Source organism: Lissotriton vulgaris, chromosome 2_1 (assembly GCF_964263255.1).
Source record: "Lissotriton vulgaris chromosome 2_1, aLisVul1.2, whole genome shotgun sequence".
Classification (NCBI taxonomy): domain Eukaryota; kingdom Metazoa; phylum Chordata; class Amphibia; order Caudata; family Salamandridae; genus Lissotriton; species Lissotriton vulgaris.
In genome coordinates, this window is record NC_141687.1 from 1,707,863,328 (window position 1) to 1,707,885,916 (window position 22,589).

The following is a 22,589-nucleotide window of genomic DNA, read 5'->3' on the forward strand; positions in this document are numbered from 1 at the left end:
CCTCGAGGGAAGCGTCTGTTGTAAGGATGAAACTTGGATCGTCCGCTATGAAGGAGCGGCCTGCTGAGAAGTTTGTCCTGTGAGTCCACCATAGCAACGCTTTGCGCATCTGAGATGTGATGATGATTACTTTGTCGCAAGACCATGAGACCTGTTGCATTGTTTGTCGATTTCCTCCTGTAAGGGCCTCATTTTGAGACAACAGTTGGGAATTAGAGGGATGCAGGAAGATAGCATTCCCAGAAGTGACTTGAACTGTCAAACAGAAACGGATCTTCATACACGTAGAAGAGATGCCAGTTTGGAAATTCGTTGTTGCCTTTCGTTTGATACATACGCCTTTGCCATCTGAGTATTTATCATGGCTCCCAAGAAAGTCCGAACTTGAGAAGGGGTGAAGTGTGACTTTTCCAGATTTACGGACAGGCCCAGTGACTGAAATAGAGACCATCATATTTGAGTGTGTCTCGTTGCAACTGGAAACAACTGCGCCTTTATAAGGCAGTCGTTGAGATAGGGAAATACTTGGATGTCCGGTTGATGACAGTGTGCCACCATCGTTGCCAAAAAACTTGGTGAACATTCGAGGCGCAGAGCAGATGCCAAAAGGAAAGACTTTGAATTGGAAGTCTCTGCCAGCCTCTCTGAAGTGCAGGAATTTTCTGTGTCTGGGTAGGATGGGGACATGAAAATAGCCATCTTGAAGGTCCAGTGTTGTCATGTAATCTCCTTGAGATAGAAATTGAAGTACTTCTTGGAGAGACAACATCCGAAATGATTGCTTTTTGAGAAACTTGTTGAGGGCACGAAGGTCCAGGATGGGGCGCCAATCCCTCGATTTTTTCTTGATGAGGACGAATCTTGAATAGAAACCTGCACCCCTTTGTAAGTTTGGAACCACTTCGATTGCTCCTTTTTGTAACATGACTTTAATTTCACATAAGAATTCTTTCAGATGAGCAGGAGGAGGACCTCTGGGAGGAGAATTTGGGAGAAATTTTACAAATTCTAGGGTGTGTACTCTGGACACTATGTCCAAAACCCATCAATCTGTAGTGATGGCAGACCAATCTGAGAAGAAATGGGAGATTCATCCTCCAACTTTGGCTGAGTTGCTGAGAAGAGTGGTCGGCAACTGTCACTGCTTTTTTTAGTAATCTCTGCCTCTGTAAGAAGACTTTCCTATGTACTGTTTATAAGATGCAGCTGGTGGTTGACAATACATCTGCTGTTGCTGAGAGGAAGAGTAAGGTTGTGGTCCCTGATAAGATTGGTACTGTCTGTTCTGATTGTAGCCTCCTCGAAAGGAATAGGAGGAACCACGACCCCTCGCAACACGAAAATGCTCTTAAATTGTACAGTGCCAAGAGCACCTGCGGCGTCAGTATCTTTTTTAATTGCTTGGAGGGCGTCGTCTATGTGCTGCCCAAAAAGTTATTCGCCGTCGAAAGGCATATTGATAATCTTTGTTTTCACTTCTTGACAAAATGAAGTAGCTCTTAACCAGCCCTGCCTTCGGAGGACTGCTGCTCCTGCCAGTTGGCAAAAACCTGTTTAAGAGACGTCCACTGCACAGTCAATGATCTCAGCAGAGATCCTCTCACTCTCCTGGAGAATCTTTAAAGTTTCCGTTTTAGAGTCTTCAGGCAACATGTCGATAAAAGGAGAAATGTCTGACCACATTTGCCTTTCATAGTGGCCTAGAATGGCAAAGGAATTAGCCGCCCGGACAGTAGTGGCTGCCATGGTGGAAATCTTTTTCCCAATGGCATCAAGGTATCTGCCCTCTTGATCAGGAGGAGCTGTCAGAGGAGAAGGATTCCCGGCACGACATTGAGTCGCCTGAGAAATGACTGAATCCGGCTTTGATTAAACAGGCTGGGGAATTTTCTGGTGCCTTGTACTTTTTATCCAAGCGCGGCAGAACTGCAGGAATGGAGGCAGGGGTTTTCATGACTTTCAAACCCTCCTGCCAGATGAAATCAATTATAGGAATAGCCCAAACCTGTTTCTGTAGCTAACTTTTGAAATCGTACAAAAAACAATCCTCGTCCTTTGAGAACAGAGGGAGATGAAACCTCTTGGCCGCTCTGTCCATGAGGACATGAAATCCATATATATCGACAGGAGGAAAGTCAACTGGAGTAGGAGTGGTAGGCGACGGAGTCTGGATTTAGTAATTGTCCCACTCAGTAAGTAGGGATCTATCATCTAATTCCCCTTCTTCTCTGTCCTCATCAGTTATATGTGTGTCTTCTATATTTTGAACAATAGATGCCACCGGAGAAGCAGGAGGGGGCGGCCCAATGATTGATGAAGGCAGAGGAATAGGCATCTGAGGGATCAAAGAAGCTGGCTCCGAAGGAGGAAAACAGTCGTAATAGTCATATAGCAAATGTTGCAAGTTGGAAATGAGTGACAAAGGCATCTGTGCAGCCAGATTTTCAGACTATGATTGAATATTTGGCTCTGAGTAATAGTCATACTCTTGTTCAACATCTATGTTCTTGCACTTAATGAGGAGCTCTGGAGGACTATGAGCAGCTCGAAACCTATCATCCTCATCTGAATCCTCCTCATACGCCCCATAATTGAACAGTCGCACTGGAAAATTAGGAGAATCTTGAATTGGCAATAAAAGGTACATTGAAGACTGTCTGCGCAGAAGTAAAGAAACCACCCTTGGTTTTGAAGGTGGCAAAAAAGCTGATGAAGGCTTCAAAGGCATTAGAGGCAACAAACCTGGAGGGGATATCAGAGATTCCGCCGACGAAGCTGCAGCCGTGGACAAAAGACATACTTGTTCCTCCATGTGCAAAGATTTCACTGTCGTCGATGAAGCAATCGTCGACGGAGCAACTGTTGACGAAGCAGGCGTCGACGACAGAACCGTCGATGGGACAGGAGTCGACGAGGCAGGCGTTGATGAGGCAAGCATCGATGGAACCAATAGATCTTTGGAGGATCCCATCGATGAAGAAGCGTCCATCGATGAAAGTTCCTTCTTTTTCGCTGTCGACGAAGAGAGAGAGGCAGTAGATGACTTAGGCCTCACCGTCACTGAGACCAGCGTCGATGGAGAAGATGTCGACGACATCACCATAGCAGGTTTAGGTGCAGAGAAGGTAGCAGTCGTCATCGTAGGTATGACGACGGAGGACTTCGTCAATGGCGGAATCGACGACAAGCCAGTCGACGAGGTGCCAGTTTTCTGAGGTAAAGGTCTGGCAGGCAGAGATTTTGACGCCTGAGACTTAGATCACAGAGGCGTAGAAGGTGGAGAGTGAACCTTAGGAGAAGCTGGAGTCCCTTTAGATGAGGAAGGCTGGTCTTCAAGCTTAGAAGTGTGGTGTTTCTTCAGCACCTTAGCTTTAGGAGATGTCATCTCTGCCTCACTAGCCCTTTTCTTAGGGGCAACAGTCTTGAGAGAGGAATCACTCTCCACATCAGATAATGGGTCATCCTTCATCTTGAACTTCTATAGCCACAGAAATAGTCGTCCTTCTCTGTCCCTTAAGGTCTTTTGAGGACAAATCCTGCATATTTTACAATCTCTCACCGGATGGTCAGGATGTAGGCAGTAGATACACTTTTTGTGTGGGTCCTTAGAGTGAAGCCGCAATTTTCCACAAGACTCACAGTGTCTGAAAATTGATCTCTTTATAGAAGACATTGTAGACAATATGTAAGTAGAATTCTTGAAGAGAAAAGTTGAAGTACTGAGCAGAGCACAGGGTGACTCCCTTCACACGACGTGCAGTAGAAAATCTGAGGGTCTGAGCCTCTGGGGTAAGCGTTTCTAGAGGGTGCTGATGCCTAATAGGCCGGACTTTGGACTGTATCTAATGACTTGGACGAGCTAATAAAGTGACAAGTTTTTTCCTATTGATTGCAATGTTACAATGCGTCCTATGGAATTTTTTAGTTCTGCTATTGCTATACTTTGTATAAAGGTATATATATATATATATATATATATATATATATATATATATATATATATATATATACATATATATATATATATATATATATATATATATATATACGTGAACAAGGGCTTCCCTCTTTGAGCTCAGAATCCTCAAAGAGTTCTCGACGACTGACACAGAGGTTCCCGTAAACGTTTTTGACAATCTGGGAACATCTGAACCCGAGGGTGAAAAAAAATATCTGAGGTGGAGTTTTCATCCGAGTGCATTATATGATAAGGGAGAAAGCCTCAAGGTACCTTGTGACCAAAGCGTCTTGTTAGAAAAACAGCTTGCTAGCATCTAGATGGCAGAAGAATGCAGAGTATGTGTGTCTACAGCCACACATTCTATAAACACAAAGGGATTCAACAAGTACCAGGATTCAAGGGGATAAAGCATTGACATATAGTAGTACTTTATTGTTTGAATAATTAAATCATTACAATATATATAAAAACTTAAATTATTGTTCAAACGTTTTGTCTTAAACAGCTCCCATCGAAATCAGTGAAAGTAAGACAATAATATATTAATAATTAGGTAAAAGTTCTCTTCTGGAGAAGGTAGCCATCGTTTTTATGCTACCAAAAATTACATTTAATAAAAATGTTTTAAAAACTATAAAACGAGGTGATCACCAAGCAGGAATAAGTGCAATATAGCGCAAAAGGGAGTCGTTTAGTAGATGCTCTAAATCAAATGTCATTTATTCCATGTTGTGCTGTCCCAATTTTAATGTGAGGTTCAAAATTACAGTGATCAATAACAAAACATTGATGTTACATTTTTTCCCCAGCCTCATAACTTGGAGTTCCATGGTCCCTTAGGCAGGGTTACACTATTATTGAAGGAGCACAGTCTTGTAATATAAAATATGGATTCAAAGTTGCACATTAAGTAAAAGTAGGTCAGGTAGAGTATCAGCCCAAAAAGTGTCCTGTTGACTTATAAAGTGATGCAATGTTGTGAAACTGCGAATAGAGTCACCAGGTTACCGGATCAGAGGACTAAAACATGGCAATGGCTACTTAAAAAATGTACCGTTCTTGTGTCCGCCGGTGACTATTCCCTCATTTTAATGCAGAACCTAAATTGTTTTGAGTGACCAGTGGCTGCTTGAACTTATGATATGCAAGATGAACAAAAATGGTGGTGCTGATGTTTAAAGCAATGTTTTCCAGGTTCAGTGCTGCAATGATGCTCTGCCTGCAAGACCAGACTCACAGTTTGTTCCACTCAGGCCTCAGTGTTGATCTATGCAGGTTCATCAGTGCTGGGTAGATGCATACAACGTGCTCCAGGGATGCTACTGATTCCCAGCAACCCCTAGACACAGGCTTGTCTGATAAGCGCTGCCAAAGAGATAGATGTTTCAAAAGGAGCCACTCACCCAGTCTAAGTGCCAGGAATCTCTGTTTTAGGTGCAGGGAATATGTGCAAGCAAGGTATGACAAAGAAAGGCCAACTGGTAAGAGTTGATAAAGCAATGCATTGAGAGAAAATCGCTTGAATAGGCCAGTTAATAAAGTTGTATCCCCTCTGTCAGGTCCTTGTTATATGGATTTTATGAGACAAAAAGCAGTGTTTTCTCTTGTCAGTCAGTCAAGCTGTCCTTAAGTAATAAATGTGTGAAACTGAAAATAAATGAGCCCCAATAGCACATTATCTAGAGTAACTGTACTAATAAATGCACATTCATACATTAAGATGTGCTGTAGTAATAAACGTGTGAAACTGAAATTATATATGGCCCAATAACACAATATCTAGAGTAACTGTACTAATAAATGCCCATTCACGCATTTGTTACTATAGTGCAAAGGTCAAATTTGACATAGATAGGTATCAAAACATTTCACAACATGCGAGTGGCTCTGAAAGACCCTTCGAACTAGTAAATAACCTGCCACATGTCAGGAAAGTTTTGAAGAAAGCATTTTAGACTTCTACTACCCTTGCCCTAGCAGTGTTCCAGAGGCACTTGCCCATTGGGAAGTTTGCTAATTTATCTGTAGGTCAATCAGCAATTGTTGGCCTATTAGAGCTATATTTAAAACTATATTTGAATACAAAGTACCTAAAACCAACAGAGAGACATAAAGGTATGGCAGGTACACTTACGAACAAAATGAAGAGATGATAACCCTAGATACCATCAAAACCAAAGGCAAAAAAACTGAATCCCGAACTCTGTAGCCCATCGTAAACCTTGAGTGGGATCAGGCAGGAGCACTTACCCCAGACTGCCATGAACATGGCAAAGAAGACCGTTCCTTCGTTATCAAATAAGTGCGTCACCTTGAGGAGAAAAAAAACGAACACTGGAGTTACCAGTTGCAAATGAGTTATAAATGAAAGAGACAGAGGAGAGGTCCAAGTATGTAGGAAGTCGAGGAAGCAACAGCCAATGTGAGGCAGGAATGTACATCATGAACAGCATGCAGGAACTTACCATGTGGAAAGGGCTAGCGAGAAATAATATGCTAAGTTATGTGGATTGGTAGAGCAGTCCTCATTCACTGAAATGTCACCATAAATTTACAAACCGAGTCCTCTCTAGGCTTTTGCTGGAAATTCTTAATGAGAATGTTATATTCAAGACACAGAGAAATGACAACAGAAGTAACATGAAATACTGACGGCACCTATTCAGGGTTCTTGCTTATCAAGACTGTATGCTCTTCTGAAAATTCAGCTGTTCCTTTGTGCAATGTGGGAGCTGGCCGGCTTGCAACTGACAGGGACCTTATTCCCCAAAATCTCCCAAACAGATTCTTCGGATTCAATTAAATACTAGCATCGTTTTTTTTTTTAAAGATGTGTCTCCTGGATAAGTGTGGGTACAAAGATGATTCATGAAAAATATGTTACAGGATGGAGCCACTGGCCAATCTCATCCGCTCGGACGACCGGGTTCACGGCTGGAGATGAACGGGATCGCACGAGGACAAAATTGCTCTATATGCGTTCGATGTCCTGCTCTATCTCGCAGACCCGGGTCCTAGATGCCTGCATATAATAATAGCCTTTGAGTAGACTTAAGGTCTGCGCCTGAATTTGGCTAAGTCAACTTTTGTCCCTTTACATCTCTCCAGAGAATGCTTTGATTGACCCCATCAGACCTCAATCATTCAAATATCTGGGTATATGGGTTGCCTTACTCCCTGGCCTAGCCTGGGCACTTAATATGACTCCTCAGTTCATCAAAACCAAAATAGATATGCAGAAATGGGGAAAATTATCACTCGACCCACTAGGGAGAACAGCCCTATTTAAAATGATGATCCTCCCCATATTCCTTTATGTCATACAGAACACCCAATTCCATATTCCCCGAACATGGTTCCGAGGACTAGACAGTTTAATTATACGGTTCCTCTAGAACGACCTACGGCCGCGCAATGGTGCTCCTGCTCTGTCAAATCCCCCCTATGACGGAGGCATGGGGCTAACAAATATATATTTACATTACCTTGCGACCCGCCTCCTGGTAATACACAATTGGTTTACTGGGGGATGGTCTGACCCTATTTACAGGACCGAACTTAAGGACCTAGGCCTTTCCCGGGTCCAGCCATGATTTACGGGTCTCCCATTCTCAGCGACCTACCCACATTGATCCAGGCAGTCTGGTCTGGTGGGCTGCTCTACGACACACCCAATGGAAAGGCAGACTGACCCAGTAGACCCCCCTTTGGCAGGGCGCACAGTTGCAGGAGGTGGGAGACATGGAGGGTTTTGAGAGCTGGGATATTATCGGTATCTCACACCTTGGAGATGTGTGGGTGGGGGACAACATTCGCTCCTTTGCGTATCTGCAAACTAAACACTTGCTTCACCTGTCCCAGTTTTACAGATACTTACAACTCCACCACGCCCTAGGTACATACATTCAACCTGGCACGTCCCTGCCCGAACACAGCCCTTTAGAAGCCCAAGCCATAATGGGTAATCGTAAAAGGGGAGTCTCGTGTATTTACCGTTCCCTAACTAACAACAGTCCGACCTCCCTTAACCCACTGAGAACTAAATGGGAGACATGGTTGGGCCCGCAAAAAGAGGAGGATTGGCGAGACGGGTTGATGGCGCCTAAAGCTATCACGGTCTCAGCTAAACTGCGTCTAGTCCAGCTTTATTATTTGCATGCCTCTTACCTTACCCCTGCCCACCTATACAAAGTGGGCATAACTCCGCACCAAACATGTATTAGATGCGCCGCTGAGCCATCAGATTTCTTTCACCTGTTGTTCACTGAAATGGATCCCCATTCCCCCAAAGTTTAACATGTGGTTAGGTGGGACAGCCTCTATTTCTTTTATTTCCTTGTTTTGGGTCTCTCTTGCCAGGAGGCTCCCAGCTGCATCCTACACTCCAGCTAGCACCTTGTATCAAACACATTGACAACAACAGTCTGAGTAGAATAAGCAAAAGGACCAGAACTGCACAGAACCGGTCTCAGAGTTGTCTATTGAAACACACAACAACATTCCACAACTTAAAGATGGCCAGAAACTTCCAGCCAGTGCACAAACATTTCAATACCATAATCTGTGGTCCCCACAAAAGTGGCAACAGAGAAACCCTTTGTGATCCAGGGTTGTGGTATTCAAGACCAACTCCACTAGTCAGGTTCAGGACCAGAAGCCTAGGAACTTCAACCCCTACTTCATGGAGGGCAATGCCTGGAAACTGCTTTAAGGGAGAAAATAGCTGACAGTTCAGGTGGGGCACTGGTGGTGCCTTTGCATGAGGGAGACACTGCGAATTAGCGGAGGGGCCGGGAAGATGCAGATGCGGGAAAAGCCAAAGACGACCAATGCAGCACCAGAGAACAACCTGCATCGCACATTTGTGGAAGAGTCCTAGGAGTAACCCAAATGTATCTGCAGAATGGTGCATGCCGTGGATGCAGAATATTGAGGAACTGAAGTCTGTCCAAAATTTTCTTGCGAAAACAAAGTGCCAAGGAGCCACAAGGTTCTAGAAGAAACTAAATACAGTCAGCGAATCCCAGAGAGGATAAACAAGAGTGACAAAGGATCACCGCATCGATAGAGAGGGTCTACGTTCTCACTGTCACAACTAGCATTGGGCACTTAGATTGTCTGGGTGGGTGGTGGGATTTGTATTTGAGCACAAGAAAGAACTCAAGCTGCAAGATCAGCCAAGCCATGAGCACCACTATTTTATCACAATCACACATTTTTGGGGGTGCTGTCTCTGCTTACCTGTAGCACCATGTCGGAACCATATATGCCAGTCACGCATCAGTCAGTTGGGATCAGGCAAGATCACTGCTCACTGGGCTTCATGGGCCATCTGGTGCACTGCAGTTGGATCCACACAGAACACCAGAGAACACAAGCACTGTCTTCAACACCAGACAATCTAATGGACTACAAAAAGTACTGCACAAGCTGGGAGAACTCAGAAGGTGGGACCAAAGTTCAAACTAATTAAGAGGGGACAATCCAAAGCGCTGGCCCACAACAAGGTCAACCTACCGGCAAGGAAGAATCATAGAGGCTAATTGTGAATTGATTTACAAGCATCATCACAGTAGGGTGTTCCACAGTAAGAGCCTTTGCTGTCTCCCCTTAACCACAGAACGTTTCTAGTAACACCCTATATAATTTGCTACTTTCTGAGATATTATGCACAGCCTTATGTTGTGTGTGATTTGAGTGAAGGCCTTCTTTTTCGGAGACTCGAGCAATGACTGGACACTAAGTTACTGACTTGTATTGGTTGATGCAAAGATTTCTGAGGCTAAATTCCCTGAGTAAACCTTGGAATGCTCAACCCCTAGGGTCACGTGCTAAATGGGTACACTTGATGCTCAGTTTTGGGCTCAATAGTAAGGTTGCACCTCAGGACACCAGTTGCAACCTCAATCTGAACCCAGAAATCCCCGCCAGTCCCGGGATTCCTGAAAAAGTTCCTGCATCAGTCCACCCCATCTTAGTCACCCCAGTATGCAGCCATGCCTTCTTCTATATATTACACAACCATGTATGCTTATGCTGGAATTACAGTAAATTATGAAGCAGCACATATAATAGCAGCATGCAGACAGCCAATATCAGTTGGCTGACTTTGTATCCTCTCTTAAAATCGTTAATACCTTAGCATAGGTGCATGTGTCTGCGAGTTCCCAGTATGGGCAATGTGGTTCGCATCGTGGGCACATGATGGTCGAGTTGGCTTGGCAGATCTCTATACTGGTGGAAAAACAGAGAAAATGTGTCAAGTGCATGATTTCTTCATTTTTCTACAGACGCCCAGCCTCATTTTCATCTCCCGATCTCTTTTTAGTGAACCACAGTATTGATTCATTCCAAACCACTAATGAATGCCATGTTCCAAATTATTGATCTTTTTTCCCTTTCTTTCACCCACACGTCTAAGGGCATGCTTTAGATCTCGGAGGACAGGTTACTCTGCTGCTGCTGAAATATAAATCCCATTATATCCTATGGATTTATATTTCAGTGGACGGGATATCCATCACCGTTGTAAGGGAGTAACCCATCCGCCAAGATCTAAATCAGGCTTCAAGTCTTTCCACCTTCTTCCTAATTTTTCTATCCTCTATCCTTCTTGTCCACACATTACTATGTCCTTTAACTTTATATTTCACACACCTAATCGTTCTCATATGTTCTCCCTTACATGTCTAACTTCCCTCTTTTTCCCCTTTCACCTTGTCTGTCATTATTTTTTTGTTTTCCCTTTACACCATTTCCCCCCTATCTTTACAGCCAGTCTCTCAAATCATCCTTCAGGTTCATCTTATTATGCCGTCAACCTATGAATTCATACAAACACATTATGAGTATATATTTACAGGGTTTGAGCTCTCTACTTTATTGAAGTAGAGAAACCCTTTAAATATATACTCATAATGTAAAGCTTCATTTTCACATGTGAATTAGGTTTCCGACAAGGGGCATGAGGTGACACTAGACAGGTTTAGATTTGTCTAAGGAATTGCTTCTGCACAGACAAAGGCGAGGGATCCATAGAAGCCAATGAAGTTCAGGTGATGAGGATACACATTTTAGTTGAAATGTGAGCCAAACATCCTTGGACTCTGTTATCAACCATTTCCCTCCCAGAATTTCTGCTACTGATTGTTACCCTGTACATAATTAGGAGATGCAGTCCCTGCCCGATGCAATAAAAGCTCTCCAACCACCATAGCTCCTCTGCAAGTCATTCTCAACTCTACCAAGTTGAAGGTCCAACTCATCACTCCACTGCTAAAAATGCCAGGCTAGACTATGTGATCCTGAGTCACTGTTGAGCCTTCGCCGGCCTTTGAGACTCGCACAAGACCAAACAGAGAGTGTTGACATGCCTATTACAGTACAACGCAGACAGACATGGTTTGGCCACACCTATTAATATGGCAAAAGTACAGACACGTCCATCTGGAGCTGTTCAATGAAATCCTCCAGATGACAGACAACAGTAGCACCTCTCCAGTGGCGCTGCACAACCTTCAGTGGCCGTTTACATGGTGTACCACAGTGTGCTCCTCTGTGTTGTCCTCCAATTTGTGTGATTATGAGTAAAGCTCTTTAAATGTGTTTTTTCGTTTTCAACCAGCTGCACGTAGATTATAGAGATTTGTGACTCCCAGTCCCAACCCTGCCCATGTCAGTTTGGAGTCCAATGGACTCCATCCAGTCTCCAGTGATTTTATGGAACTTCTGAAGAACCTCATGGGTAGCAGGCTGATGTGACTCCATACACCAGTAAACCAATACTCATGAAAGGCAAAGCTCATTAAATGTGGAATTACTCTCACTGATCGAGGCTTGAGGCCAAAAGGTCTGCCACCAGCCTCAAGTTAAAAACTGAAAGAACTGAGCTCTGGCTTTTTGTTCCAGGAAGGACAAGTTCTGATGTCCACTAATGGATACACTTCCTGACTTCCTAGCTGACAATATTATCACTCTCTGCCTAGTCCTAGAATTTCTTCACATTCTAACGTCAATCGCTCTTCAACTTCCAACCATGCACTCTGAGCCTGCAGCTTAAACAGTAAAACACGTTGTGGCCCAGTTCTGTACCCAATGCCACCTTTGTGATGTTCCAAAGGAACTGAAAATACCCAAATTCAACAAGCATCTGAGCTAACACCAAGTAAGACCTCGATGAATAAAGCTTACTGAGTCAATGTAATTCTGAGCCCGACTCAATATAGCACTGAATAGTATATTTATTTAATAAGATAATGTCTATTATTTTAAATCAAACCTAACACATTCAAACTTAAACAAATTACAACACGTCTCTTGACTTTACTGCCAGTGATTGGTAGGTAAGGTATGCTCTTCACGAATTGCCCAAATTGCTGAATCAAAATAATAAGGTCTAAGGCGCTTCAATACAGACACAGTGGCACTTTTAGTACTGGTAGAATGAGGCAAATACTGCAGGGTATTGAACTATCAAGGGTCGGTCAATGAGAAGACTAGATAGATCGCACCACTCACAGTTCACTGTCCTATTACCCAATCATCTCACACCTCACTATCTCTATTACCCAAGCATCTCACACTTCACTAGCTCTATTACCCACTTATCTCACTCCACACTATCTCCATTACCCAGTCACCTCACACCTCACTATCCCTATTACCCAATCAACTATCTCCTCACGGTTCCACCTTATTCATTTTTATCATTTGCTTCACCACCCCGGTTCTTTTTACTATTTTCACTACAAAGTACCATAATCCCATGTCCCCTACTCCGCTTTCGAGCCATTATACACACATTTAAAAGCATGTAGTTGGGAAGCATTTCATTTGAAACATTCAGTGTTAAAACATCCCTTTAGGAAAAAAAGAGTTTGAAATGTAACATTTGCTAATTACTGCAGCAAACCATTACCAGGATGAGAAGCCAAACTGCAGCAGAATAGTTCAACTGGTCAAAAGTAATGGCAAGGCAAAGTAATAGACCAAGATGACTTTGTAAAAAGCAGTTTTTAATGTTTTTCAAACCTTTTGAACTAGATGCATTCAAGCAAAATATAAACGACTTAGCTAGTCAATAATTACAAAATTAAAGTTTTCATCAAGATAGATTAAAGTGTATATATGTGAGGATTGACATTATTTAGTTTAAGATTTCTAAGCACACATCCTGTCTCAAAGTGAGACAGGGGTGAATTTAATATCACAAATACAGAACATTATTTGCTATGTTATATAAAATGCTAAAAATGTATAATGATAGGAGATCTTCTAATCATTCAAGGTTGGCCCATGCATCTACCTTATCACTATCCATTGGATATATCTCAGCATTTGGGAATAGAAGGTTTACCCGACAAGCATCATACGCCGAATCAATACAATTATTGAAAGAACTCCATTCACCAACATACAGTGATCTTCCCAGCTCCTAAAAGGTCTGACTCACGCACCTGATCTGGCTCGAGCTGAAGTGGACCAGTCCATAGAGGAAGACAATAATCCCTACTATGGCAGCAGGGAACAGCATGATGGTGTACCAGCCAAGCCAGGCAAAGTAGAGGGCGACCTTCTCCCCAAAATACTCTCTGCAACACAAAGTCAGGTAATGCAGTTAACCTTCAAGCAATGCAGATGTAACATCTTGGCACTCCTAACAACCACTGAAGGGGTTGTCATTAAACACTGTAGTTAATTAGTTCAGATAAGGTCTACATAATCAAATCTACTGTTTCAGAGTGACCAGTTATATCCTCAGTGGACTTAATTGACTTTGAAAACATTTAAGTCAGAATGCGAGGAAGTCTTGCCATTGTAATACATACACACGAAGACTTGTTATCGCCGTGAGATACGACTGTGAGATGTATTCACTCTTAATTCTGCTTTGGGCCTAGTGGGCTTCCTTCTCTCTGATGCAGAGTGTGGCTGGGATTGCTGAGGCTTTGGTATCACTGATATAGAAAGGCTTTGTCCCCATTGCAGTCTCCTTATTACTGATTTATAGAACTGAGTTTAACAGCATTTGGCCTTAATTATCAATATTATAGAGACTGTAGTTTATTTTATTGGAGGTTACTTTTCAGGGTTAAACATTGGGACGTATATCCATTGTGGCCTCCTCATCACAGTATTAGGTAGATGAGTTGGTCCTGGCATCACTATTGCTATTATAGGGATGGCAGTGTTCGCATATGGGATTCATTATTACTAATATAGAGATTGTGCTTTGTTCCCAGTGGAGATTCCAGAGCCCCAATAAACGACAAAAAGCGTGGTGGCAACACTGGAAAAAATACCTTCTTTAGGCCCTGGTTATTTCATTAGCCTTGACCCTATTTCTCAATTACCCTACCCCACCAGGTTGCCACAGACGGCAATAACTGCACAGCTTCACACTGTTGTAGATGGAAATAATGATCTCAAGCCTTTTATTGATGGCTTTTGTCTTGTATTAAATAATTATTAGGTAGACTTAACTGTGCTTCATAACCTACAGATAGAAAGAAGGGGATTGTGGTGGTACCAGGCACTGAATTCTGTTTACTTTGTCAGCTGTGTTCAGTGCCGTCAACCATTCCATTCCACTTAGCTGGTTGGGTCCAGCTGGTGTCCAGGGGTTGGTTATTTGTTAGTGAGTCACTTCCCTGAAATTGTATATAAACTGTAACATCACCATATAAATTCACAAAGCCCCTTAGGGTCAGCTATCTCCCCAATAATATTTAACATCTGTTTGTACTCGGTGGCAAAACCTTTACCTTGGTTTGGAGAACACCACTTCATGCCCGCGAGTGAAAGAAGTCGTAATCTGCATTAGCTAAATTGCCAAAAGATCATACGCTTCACATGTCAACAAGTGTCCGTCCATGACTGGAAGCTGGATGTACATAAGTGCATGGAAAGTCCAATCATGTACAAAAGAGGTGCTGATACCGAATCCAGGGGCATATTATCAAGGCGGGCGACATGAAATGATCACCGCTTTAGCGGCTGTTTTTGACCGCAAAGCGGCGATAATTTCATCGCTCTGTTAGTAAGCTGTCCCTAACAGCAGTTAGCGACAGTTTGTAGGCGATATTGAGTGGTTTGGGGCCCACTTTGCATGTCAGCGATATTTATCTAATGACATGCAAAGTGGGCGTACCCAACCTGTTAGCGACTGAAAGCAGTCGCTAACATCGCTATCGCCTATTATCAACGCAAGCGTAGCGATTAAAAAATTGACACTAAGCGCGAATATCGCTGAAAACGAACGCCTGCTCAGACCAGTTCTTAGCCATTAGATACAATGAGAGGCGGATATTCTGGCTAAATCCCCATTGGCGATAATGCGTGAATATCGATGGATTACCAGCGATATTCACACATTTCGCCGCTAACGCCTGGAATTTTATCGCATTTGAGATAAACGTTGCTAATAGCACGTTATCTCTGCGTTAAAATCCGACGATACACGGCGATAGAAAAAATGTTGCTAAACTTAGTTAGCGATAAATATCGCTACTCGTTGATAATATGCCCCCCAATATATAATCTTTGGATTTGGATTCTCTAGCAGTTAAAGGGCACTTGTCACAAGAGACTCAGGCAGTTTGAAACTTCTTTGTCTTTATAATCTCTGGTCTTTGATGAAGCTTATTCTGCCAAGAGAGATACTGTATCACATTTTTATATTAGAGGCTGGATTTTGTTAACAGTATTTTCCTAGGTGTCTAAGCCAGACTTATGTTTTGACTGGAGCGATTTCAAAATGCTACCACACATCTTATGCCCGGACTCCAAAAGTGAAAACAACTCATCAGTTTTAGTATGCCCTTATTGGTAATCCATACAGAAGAGAGTACTTTTTAAAGCTGGCTGTCTGATTGGGAAAATTCTTCATTAATTCACTATCAGTATTTTAGAAAAAAATATGTATGATCCATTTTTAGTTATTTTCTCCAATCAACCAATGAACGCAGAATCTCCACTTCCATAAACTGAGATTTCAAATCAGGTCAGTGGTCTTTTAGAGTTCAAACGTGCTTCCACTGTGCCGTCAGAAGCCGACTCTCCCCTTCACTGTATATGCACTATTTTAATAAAAACCACACCTAGCATAACATCAGTTTTGTGTACTAGAGATTTTGTTCACAACCAGACTTCCCTCTCACCATCGCAGTGGTTTGGTTTTGCCCCTAAAAGTGTTTTTTTATCACTGTAATAGAAAAATACTTTTCCCATTGGGTCTTGGCTATCACTGTCATAGAATAGATATGTGTTCCCTTTGTACCTTCCTTAGGGATGCATTATAAAGAGGGTTTGTTCCTATGGAACTTCCTTGTCACTGTCATAGAGACCAATTCAATATAATGACCACTTTTTCGATGATGCTAAATAGGTGTGGTTTTAGGGTTCTGCCAGGGAATGGAGAAGATGTGCTCGTTGAAGTCGACTAGTTTGAAGACAGAACTGTACCTGATATCTTGGACTGGCTGCACATAAATGACATCTCTCCATCTGGCCCATTTTTTCTTCAAAGCTTTTCCAAAACCTTCCGAATTCTGGGGGGAAAAAAACATGTATTTAAAATGAAATAAATTATTGCGCAACCCTAACACGGTCAATTTCCTTCAAGTTTCCAGCTGTTGCTTCAGCTCCAGAAAATTGAGAATTCTTCATCCTCCTCTCATATGCCAATCTCAAGAACAGACTTATATATAACTGTGAGTGCTGCACTAATACAACAATATACATATCAAAACACATGTATCACGTGTATTCTTCAGGAGTAAAGTAGACTTTACACTTGAGTAGATATTTCCACTTTATCTTGGCATAAAGCAGTTAGTTACCTTTGTTAAGCAGTACTGCAAACTGTTGATGTATGGTAGATATTGGCCCCTGAGTGTCTCTCCTAAACATATGACCACACATATGCTCGAGCACATACATGCTCACACATGCTCTGTCTTCTCGGTGTGGTGTTGGCAGTTTTTTGTTTTTCACACACAAAATCGTATGTGTTTTCTAGACTTTAGCTTTTTTGCAAAGGCTCTAGTTTTCAAAAACTGCACAGGAGTCCTCTCTCTTTGACATATCTGGGATTTCCAGATGAAGGTTGCAGTTTCCGGGGTGCTTGTTTTCTTTTGAAGCTGCCATGGGCATTAAAATGGCGGCTATTACTTCTCGCAAACCACTCATAATTCTGCAGTATCACAGATGTCCCTGGTGTGGTGCCAACTGACACACTCTTACATTGTAAAATAATCTATTTGGTAACTATCTGCATCACATGCTCAGTGTATCTGATAATGGAGTAGTGTTAGTCTCCAGACCCTAGGTTCATAGACATGGGCACCATACTGCGAGTGACCCTTTGGCTTCGCTTTCTTAGGAAACATCACTGATGTCGACCAATAGATTTATTTCTGAAAAACATGTAGCTTGCAGGCCAGATTATGTGCTCATCATCAGATGCAAGAAGATGGTGAAGTTAGCTGACACCTTCCTGCACTCTATGACGTCTGTGTGCGTGCACATGCACTGAACTACCAGAGCTCATAAGATGTCTAAAGACGGGAGCATGCTTTGCAGTTGCACTGCTTGTTTTTTCTTACAACACGTTTGCATTCTGGTACATACAGTGTAATTTTTTAATGATTCCAATCAGGGCGGAAATCATTATCAAGCAGAGGGTCGGGATCTAATACTGGCTACACTAATACTCATATAAACGTCCATAGAAGCTCGGCCAGTACGCACAGAGCAATGCTCCAGGGGAGCTATTTGGGGCAGGGCAGTGCCTCAGCGGATCCCCAGGTTATTCTAGACAGGCCGTCCCCGCCCCCAAGCTGGACATCTCCAAGGCCATTAGAACAAGTTCAACCCCACAGTGTAATTCCAATGAGACCACCTCTCTTCCCATCCCTCACTATACTCAGCCTGCTTTCTTCCCTCAGACTAGCCATCCTCACCTCCCTGAACTCCAGTTGGCAACATGTTGCCGCAGGCGCATACCCCTATTAACACTCCATACCAGAGCGAAGGCTTGGGTAGATGTATGCAAGCCGCAAGGCTTGTAGCCTTTCTCTCTCTCTCACACGCCTTCACTCCCCATTTCTGAGAGCGAACAGAGATCTTGTGGTGTTCCCTGTTGGGGTTGATATATTCATGGTACTTTTTAGGTCAAAGCCTACCAGACAGCGCAGCTTGGTTAGCCAAAGGATATCTTGGGGAAATTCCGAAAGCTTCCCTAGGAATGCATTCTACCTGTTGCTTACCATTGACTTTGTGGTTTGTAACTGACATTTGCTTGCTTTCTGTCTGCTGGCTTTATTCATTTACGGCTGCCCAGGCTGAATTTGTCCTTCCCAAGGAGCAAAGCCATTCCACACCAACTACCCTAGTATTCTTCCACACATGCTCCTTTCTGTAAACAGGCATGTAAATCTCGTTCTTATCTCGTTCTTATCTTGTCATACTTGCTGTGCATTCAAATACTGAGGCCAAATGTCAGGCTCTGCCTACTGTGGGAGCCTGGTGTTTACTTTTCTTTCTCTGACTTCAAATTGTGAGGATTTATGTGACAATCTTGATGGATACTGGGCATAGGAAAGTTGTTTTTTTCTAGCACACATTTAAATGAACGATGCAAGTATTTCAGGATGTATCAGAATTAGGAACACAAATTAATCCCACTTTCTGTTAATTCTGAAATGAGTTGGAAACCAATACTTTAATATGATCAAAACAAATCATTAAACTAGGTGGTGCCATTTCCCACACATTATCGTTTGTGCACTGTATAGTTTTACTAGTAAAACTGTATGTCTGTGCAAATGTAAATTTCTTTTTAATTGAAAATGGGTTACCACACCATGTACACTCCACTCTAAGCTACTACACCCTACTCTGCACCACTCCAAGCCACTGCACTGTACTCTGCACCACTCCAATATACACCACTCCACGCCAGTGCACCCTACTCCACTCTGCACCACTCCACTCTACGTCACTGCACTCTACGCCTCTCTACTCTACCCTGTACCACTCTACCCTAAGCCAATGCATTCTACGCCAATCTACAGCACAGCACTCTTTGCCACTGCACTCCACACCACTCCAATCTAGGCCACTCCAATCTAGTCTTCAACACTACACTCTACACCACTGCAGTCTATGACAATACACTCTACGCCAATGCACTTTACTTTGTAACACTCAAATCTACGTCCCTGCACTTTATGCCAATCCCCTGTATGCCACTCTTATCTACTATGCATCACTGTGCTCTTTGCCCCTGCACCCTACACCACGTTTAGGCCATTACACTCTATGCCACTCAGCCCTGCACCACACCACTCTACGCCACTTCACTCTATGACACTGCATGTACGCTAATGCGCTCTACACAACTGCACTCTACTCTGCACCATTGTACTCTATGCCACTGCTCTTTATACCACTCTACGCCAAGCTACACCACTGCACTCTACGACACTCTACTCTGCAACACTGCACTCTCCGCCACTAAACTCTATGGCGGCACTTTATTCCACACTACTGTACTCTACTCTGCATCACTAAACTCTATACCACTGCATTCTGCATAACTACACTCTATGCCACTGCACTCTTTGCCACTCCACTCTATGCCACTCTACTCTACACCACTGCACTCAATGCCACTTCACTCTATGCCACTCTACTCTGCATGACTTCACTTTGCACCACCTTACTCTAGTATGCACCACTCTACGCCACGTCACTTTACTCTGCTCCACACTACCACATGACACTGCACTCTATGCCACTGCACTCTACTCTGCACCACTGTAATCAACACCACTCACTCTACTCTGCGCCACTGTAATCAACACCACTGCACTCTACACCACTCTACTCAACACCACTCTACACCACTGAACTCTGCTTCAATGCACTTAACACCAATGGACTCAACACCACTGTACTCTATGACATTCTACTCTGCAACACTGCACTCTACGCCACTGAAATCTACAACACTTTATACAGCAAACATGAAAGCAGCCTGGTTATAAGAGACTGCACTACCTAGATTAGTCAAGTTGAGTAACGATATTGCCCACCTCAAGTGATCAGCCGCCCCTTGGTCACAAATCAAAACATGCATAGAAGGTGGATGAGAGGCAATGTCAATTAGTAACAAGTAAAGCAATGTATTATGCACACTGTAGAAAGACAATTGGTAGTTGTTAGTTGAGGTCTTTGTGAGTCTTTATTTCAAATGAGCTTGGAGACAGTCAACGTATTTCGCCCAAACATGGGTTTCTTCAGGGCAAGTGACGAATCAATAAATGTCTTGTCTGGGTAAATTGTAAAAAATGTTCAATGTGGTATGTCCGTTTGTGAGCGCGAGGTAGAGCCCTCAAGCCTAAGAGACTGCAGTTTGTCTCTCATCGCGCTGAGCACTGGACGCTACCCGGACAGGGCTTGAATCTCCTAACACTTGGATCTAGAAACCTTCACTTATACTGAAGCGCTACGGGCTGAATAACAATTTTTCTGACTTGGTGTTAGACCTGGCACCTTGGCGTGAGTTTCCCTTCCACTTTTTGCTGATGTGCCTCCGATGTTTTGCTGGTTTTCCGATACTCAGGGTACTGCGCCACGGCCGACCCGTGCCGCAGTGCAAGTGCTCCCTACTGTAAATTGTACATGTGATTGATGTCCATGATTGGTGCATTGGATTTACTGTTAGTCCCTAGTAAAGCGCACCAGGAGTGCCAGGGCTTGTAGAGGCCAATACTGCTAGTGGGCCTGCAGCGCTGGTTGCGCCACCCACAGAAGCAGCCTTAAGATGTGTCTGGGGTCCGCCATTGCAGACCCCGCGTGCAGTCTCGTACTGTCACGCTGGCTGGGCAAGTGCACCCACTTGCCAGCCACCAAACCTTCCCGTAACTTCATATTAGTCACCCCTATGGTAGGCCTGAGGGCAGGGTGCATTGTAAGTGTAAGGTAGGACAAGCCCTGATGTGTGTGGCATGTCCTAGTAGTGACTTACAACTAAATTCGTATTTCACTATTGTAAGGCTACCTGCTTCCTTTAGGCCAGAATGGGCTGCTGGAATTATTACACTCTATAATCCCAGCGGGCTCAGGGAGCATGGTAGAGAGTCGTGTTTAGTATGCCTGAACTCAGAATAATAAAATATTTCTTTTAGTAAAGTTTATTTTAATATCCTGTGTTCGCAAATGCTACTTTTAGAAAGTTAGCATTTGCTTGCCTAACCATTTCAGCCCGCCTCTGCTGGTATGTGTATCTGACTGTCTGGGATGTGTGAGTGACAGGGCTGGGGGATGACAGGTGGTGAATGCGCAGATTACACCTTAGTGGGAGGTAGGAGTGGCTCTTGACTCTGAATCTAGCTGTGCTCTGCCACCACAATGCTGGCTCCACCCTCCTGGGGAGCGACTGATGACTCAGCCGACACCTGGCCCAGGAAGGGCGAAGCCCCATCAACAAGGTAATTCTGGCTGCCCCTGTCCACACAATGCTGGCTCCACCTCCTGTGGAGCATCTGATGTGCCTGCCCCTCACACTGAAAGCAGAAGCCGGATTGCACCCAACAAGGTACTCAAGGACGGAAAGTGGCTATGCAAAGGCCCCCCTGGCCTGTAAGAACAAAAGAAATGCAGTATAAAAGAAGGAGCCTTGCTCCTTGTAAATTAGATCCTGTTTGGGCTACAGAAGGAACTCTACCCGACGAGAAGGACCGGGAAGGACAAGGAAGAGTGCTGTCTCTTGCCTGTGTCTGGTGCCTTGCTGCAGAAGGAGAGGAAAAGGAAAGACTACAAGAAGACTTTTGCTTTATGAAACTTTGTGCCAAACTCTGCTAAAAGATCTCCAAGGGCTTGCTGCTGAACTTGCCCCCTGACCAGCGCCCCAGGACCAGTGGGCGCTACATCCTGAAGAACGCGACTGTGGGTGCTGCGTATCGCTGCAGTACTGACAGAGGGGTCTGGGAGCGCTGGGCAAGCCTGCCACGCTCCCCGTAACCCAAGGCATCGACATCCCCCCAAGCACCGTGACCGGGGCCCAAAGCAACAGCGAGAGCAACGTGAGGTCCAGCCGCCGCTGGCCCGAACACCGTGACCGCACCTGCACCGGGAGCCCGAGAGCAAAGTGAAGGAGGACCCGTCCGGTCCAAGCCCCCGAATTGACTACGCTTCGAGCCGTCAATCCACCTGCCAAGACGGACAGCCGCCCTGTGATAACCCCCCTCTGGTCGGTAGTCTGCCCGACAGCTCAGCTGTGAACGCAAAGCTGCAACCGGCACTTTGGCTGGGTACGTCCTGCACTTGGGGACCGTACTGCCACTTGCCGCCACCACACAGCCGCCGCCTCCAGGGTCGGAGCGAACGACGAAGGGAGGACCCTGCCGCCACTGAACACCGCCGCCCCGGATGACCCGTGACCTGCCCGGCTGAGAGCCGCAGCGAACAGCGACCCCGGAAAAGCAACGCGACGTGGGACAGCTCCCCTGGAAGCCGCCCGCTCCACAAGAATTGGAAAGGTACTGTGTTGTATCCTCACGGTGCGAGCGTCCTGCAACTCGAGCTCGCACCGCGCTATCTGCTCCCAACGCGAGCCGCCTCT

At 44.2% G+C, this 22,589-nt stretch overlaps 1 protein-coding gene across 5 annotated transcripts in view; it reads right to left on the bottom strand.

The window, feature by feature from the left end:
- The window catches only part of ANO9 (anoctamin 9), a 586,191-nt gene that overhangs the window by 241,510 nt on the left and 322,092 nt on the right, over positions 1-22,589 (bottom strand). For all 5 annotated transcript variants that reach the window (XM_086957696.1, XM_086957699.1, XM_086957698.1 and 2 more), the window contains 4 exons: positions 16,424-16,509; positions 13,417-13,551; positions 10,099-10,195; positions 6,212-6,272 (listed from right to left, as the gene is read on the bottom strand). In XM_086957696.1, coding sequence (XP_086813822.1) covers positions 6,212-6,272; positions 10,099-10,195; positions 13,417-13,551; positions 16,424-16,509 — 379 coding nt within the window. The remainder of the gene's footprint in view (positions 1-6,211; positions 6,273-10,098; positions 10,196-13,416; positions 13,552-16,423; positions 16,510-22,589) is intronic.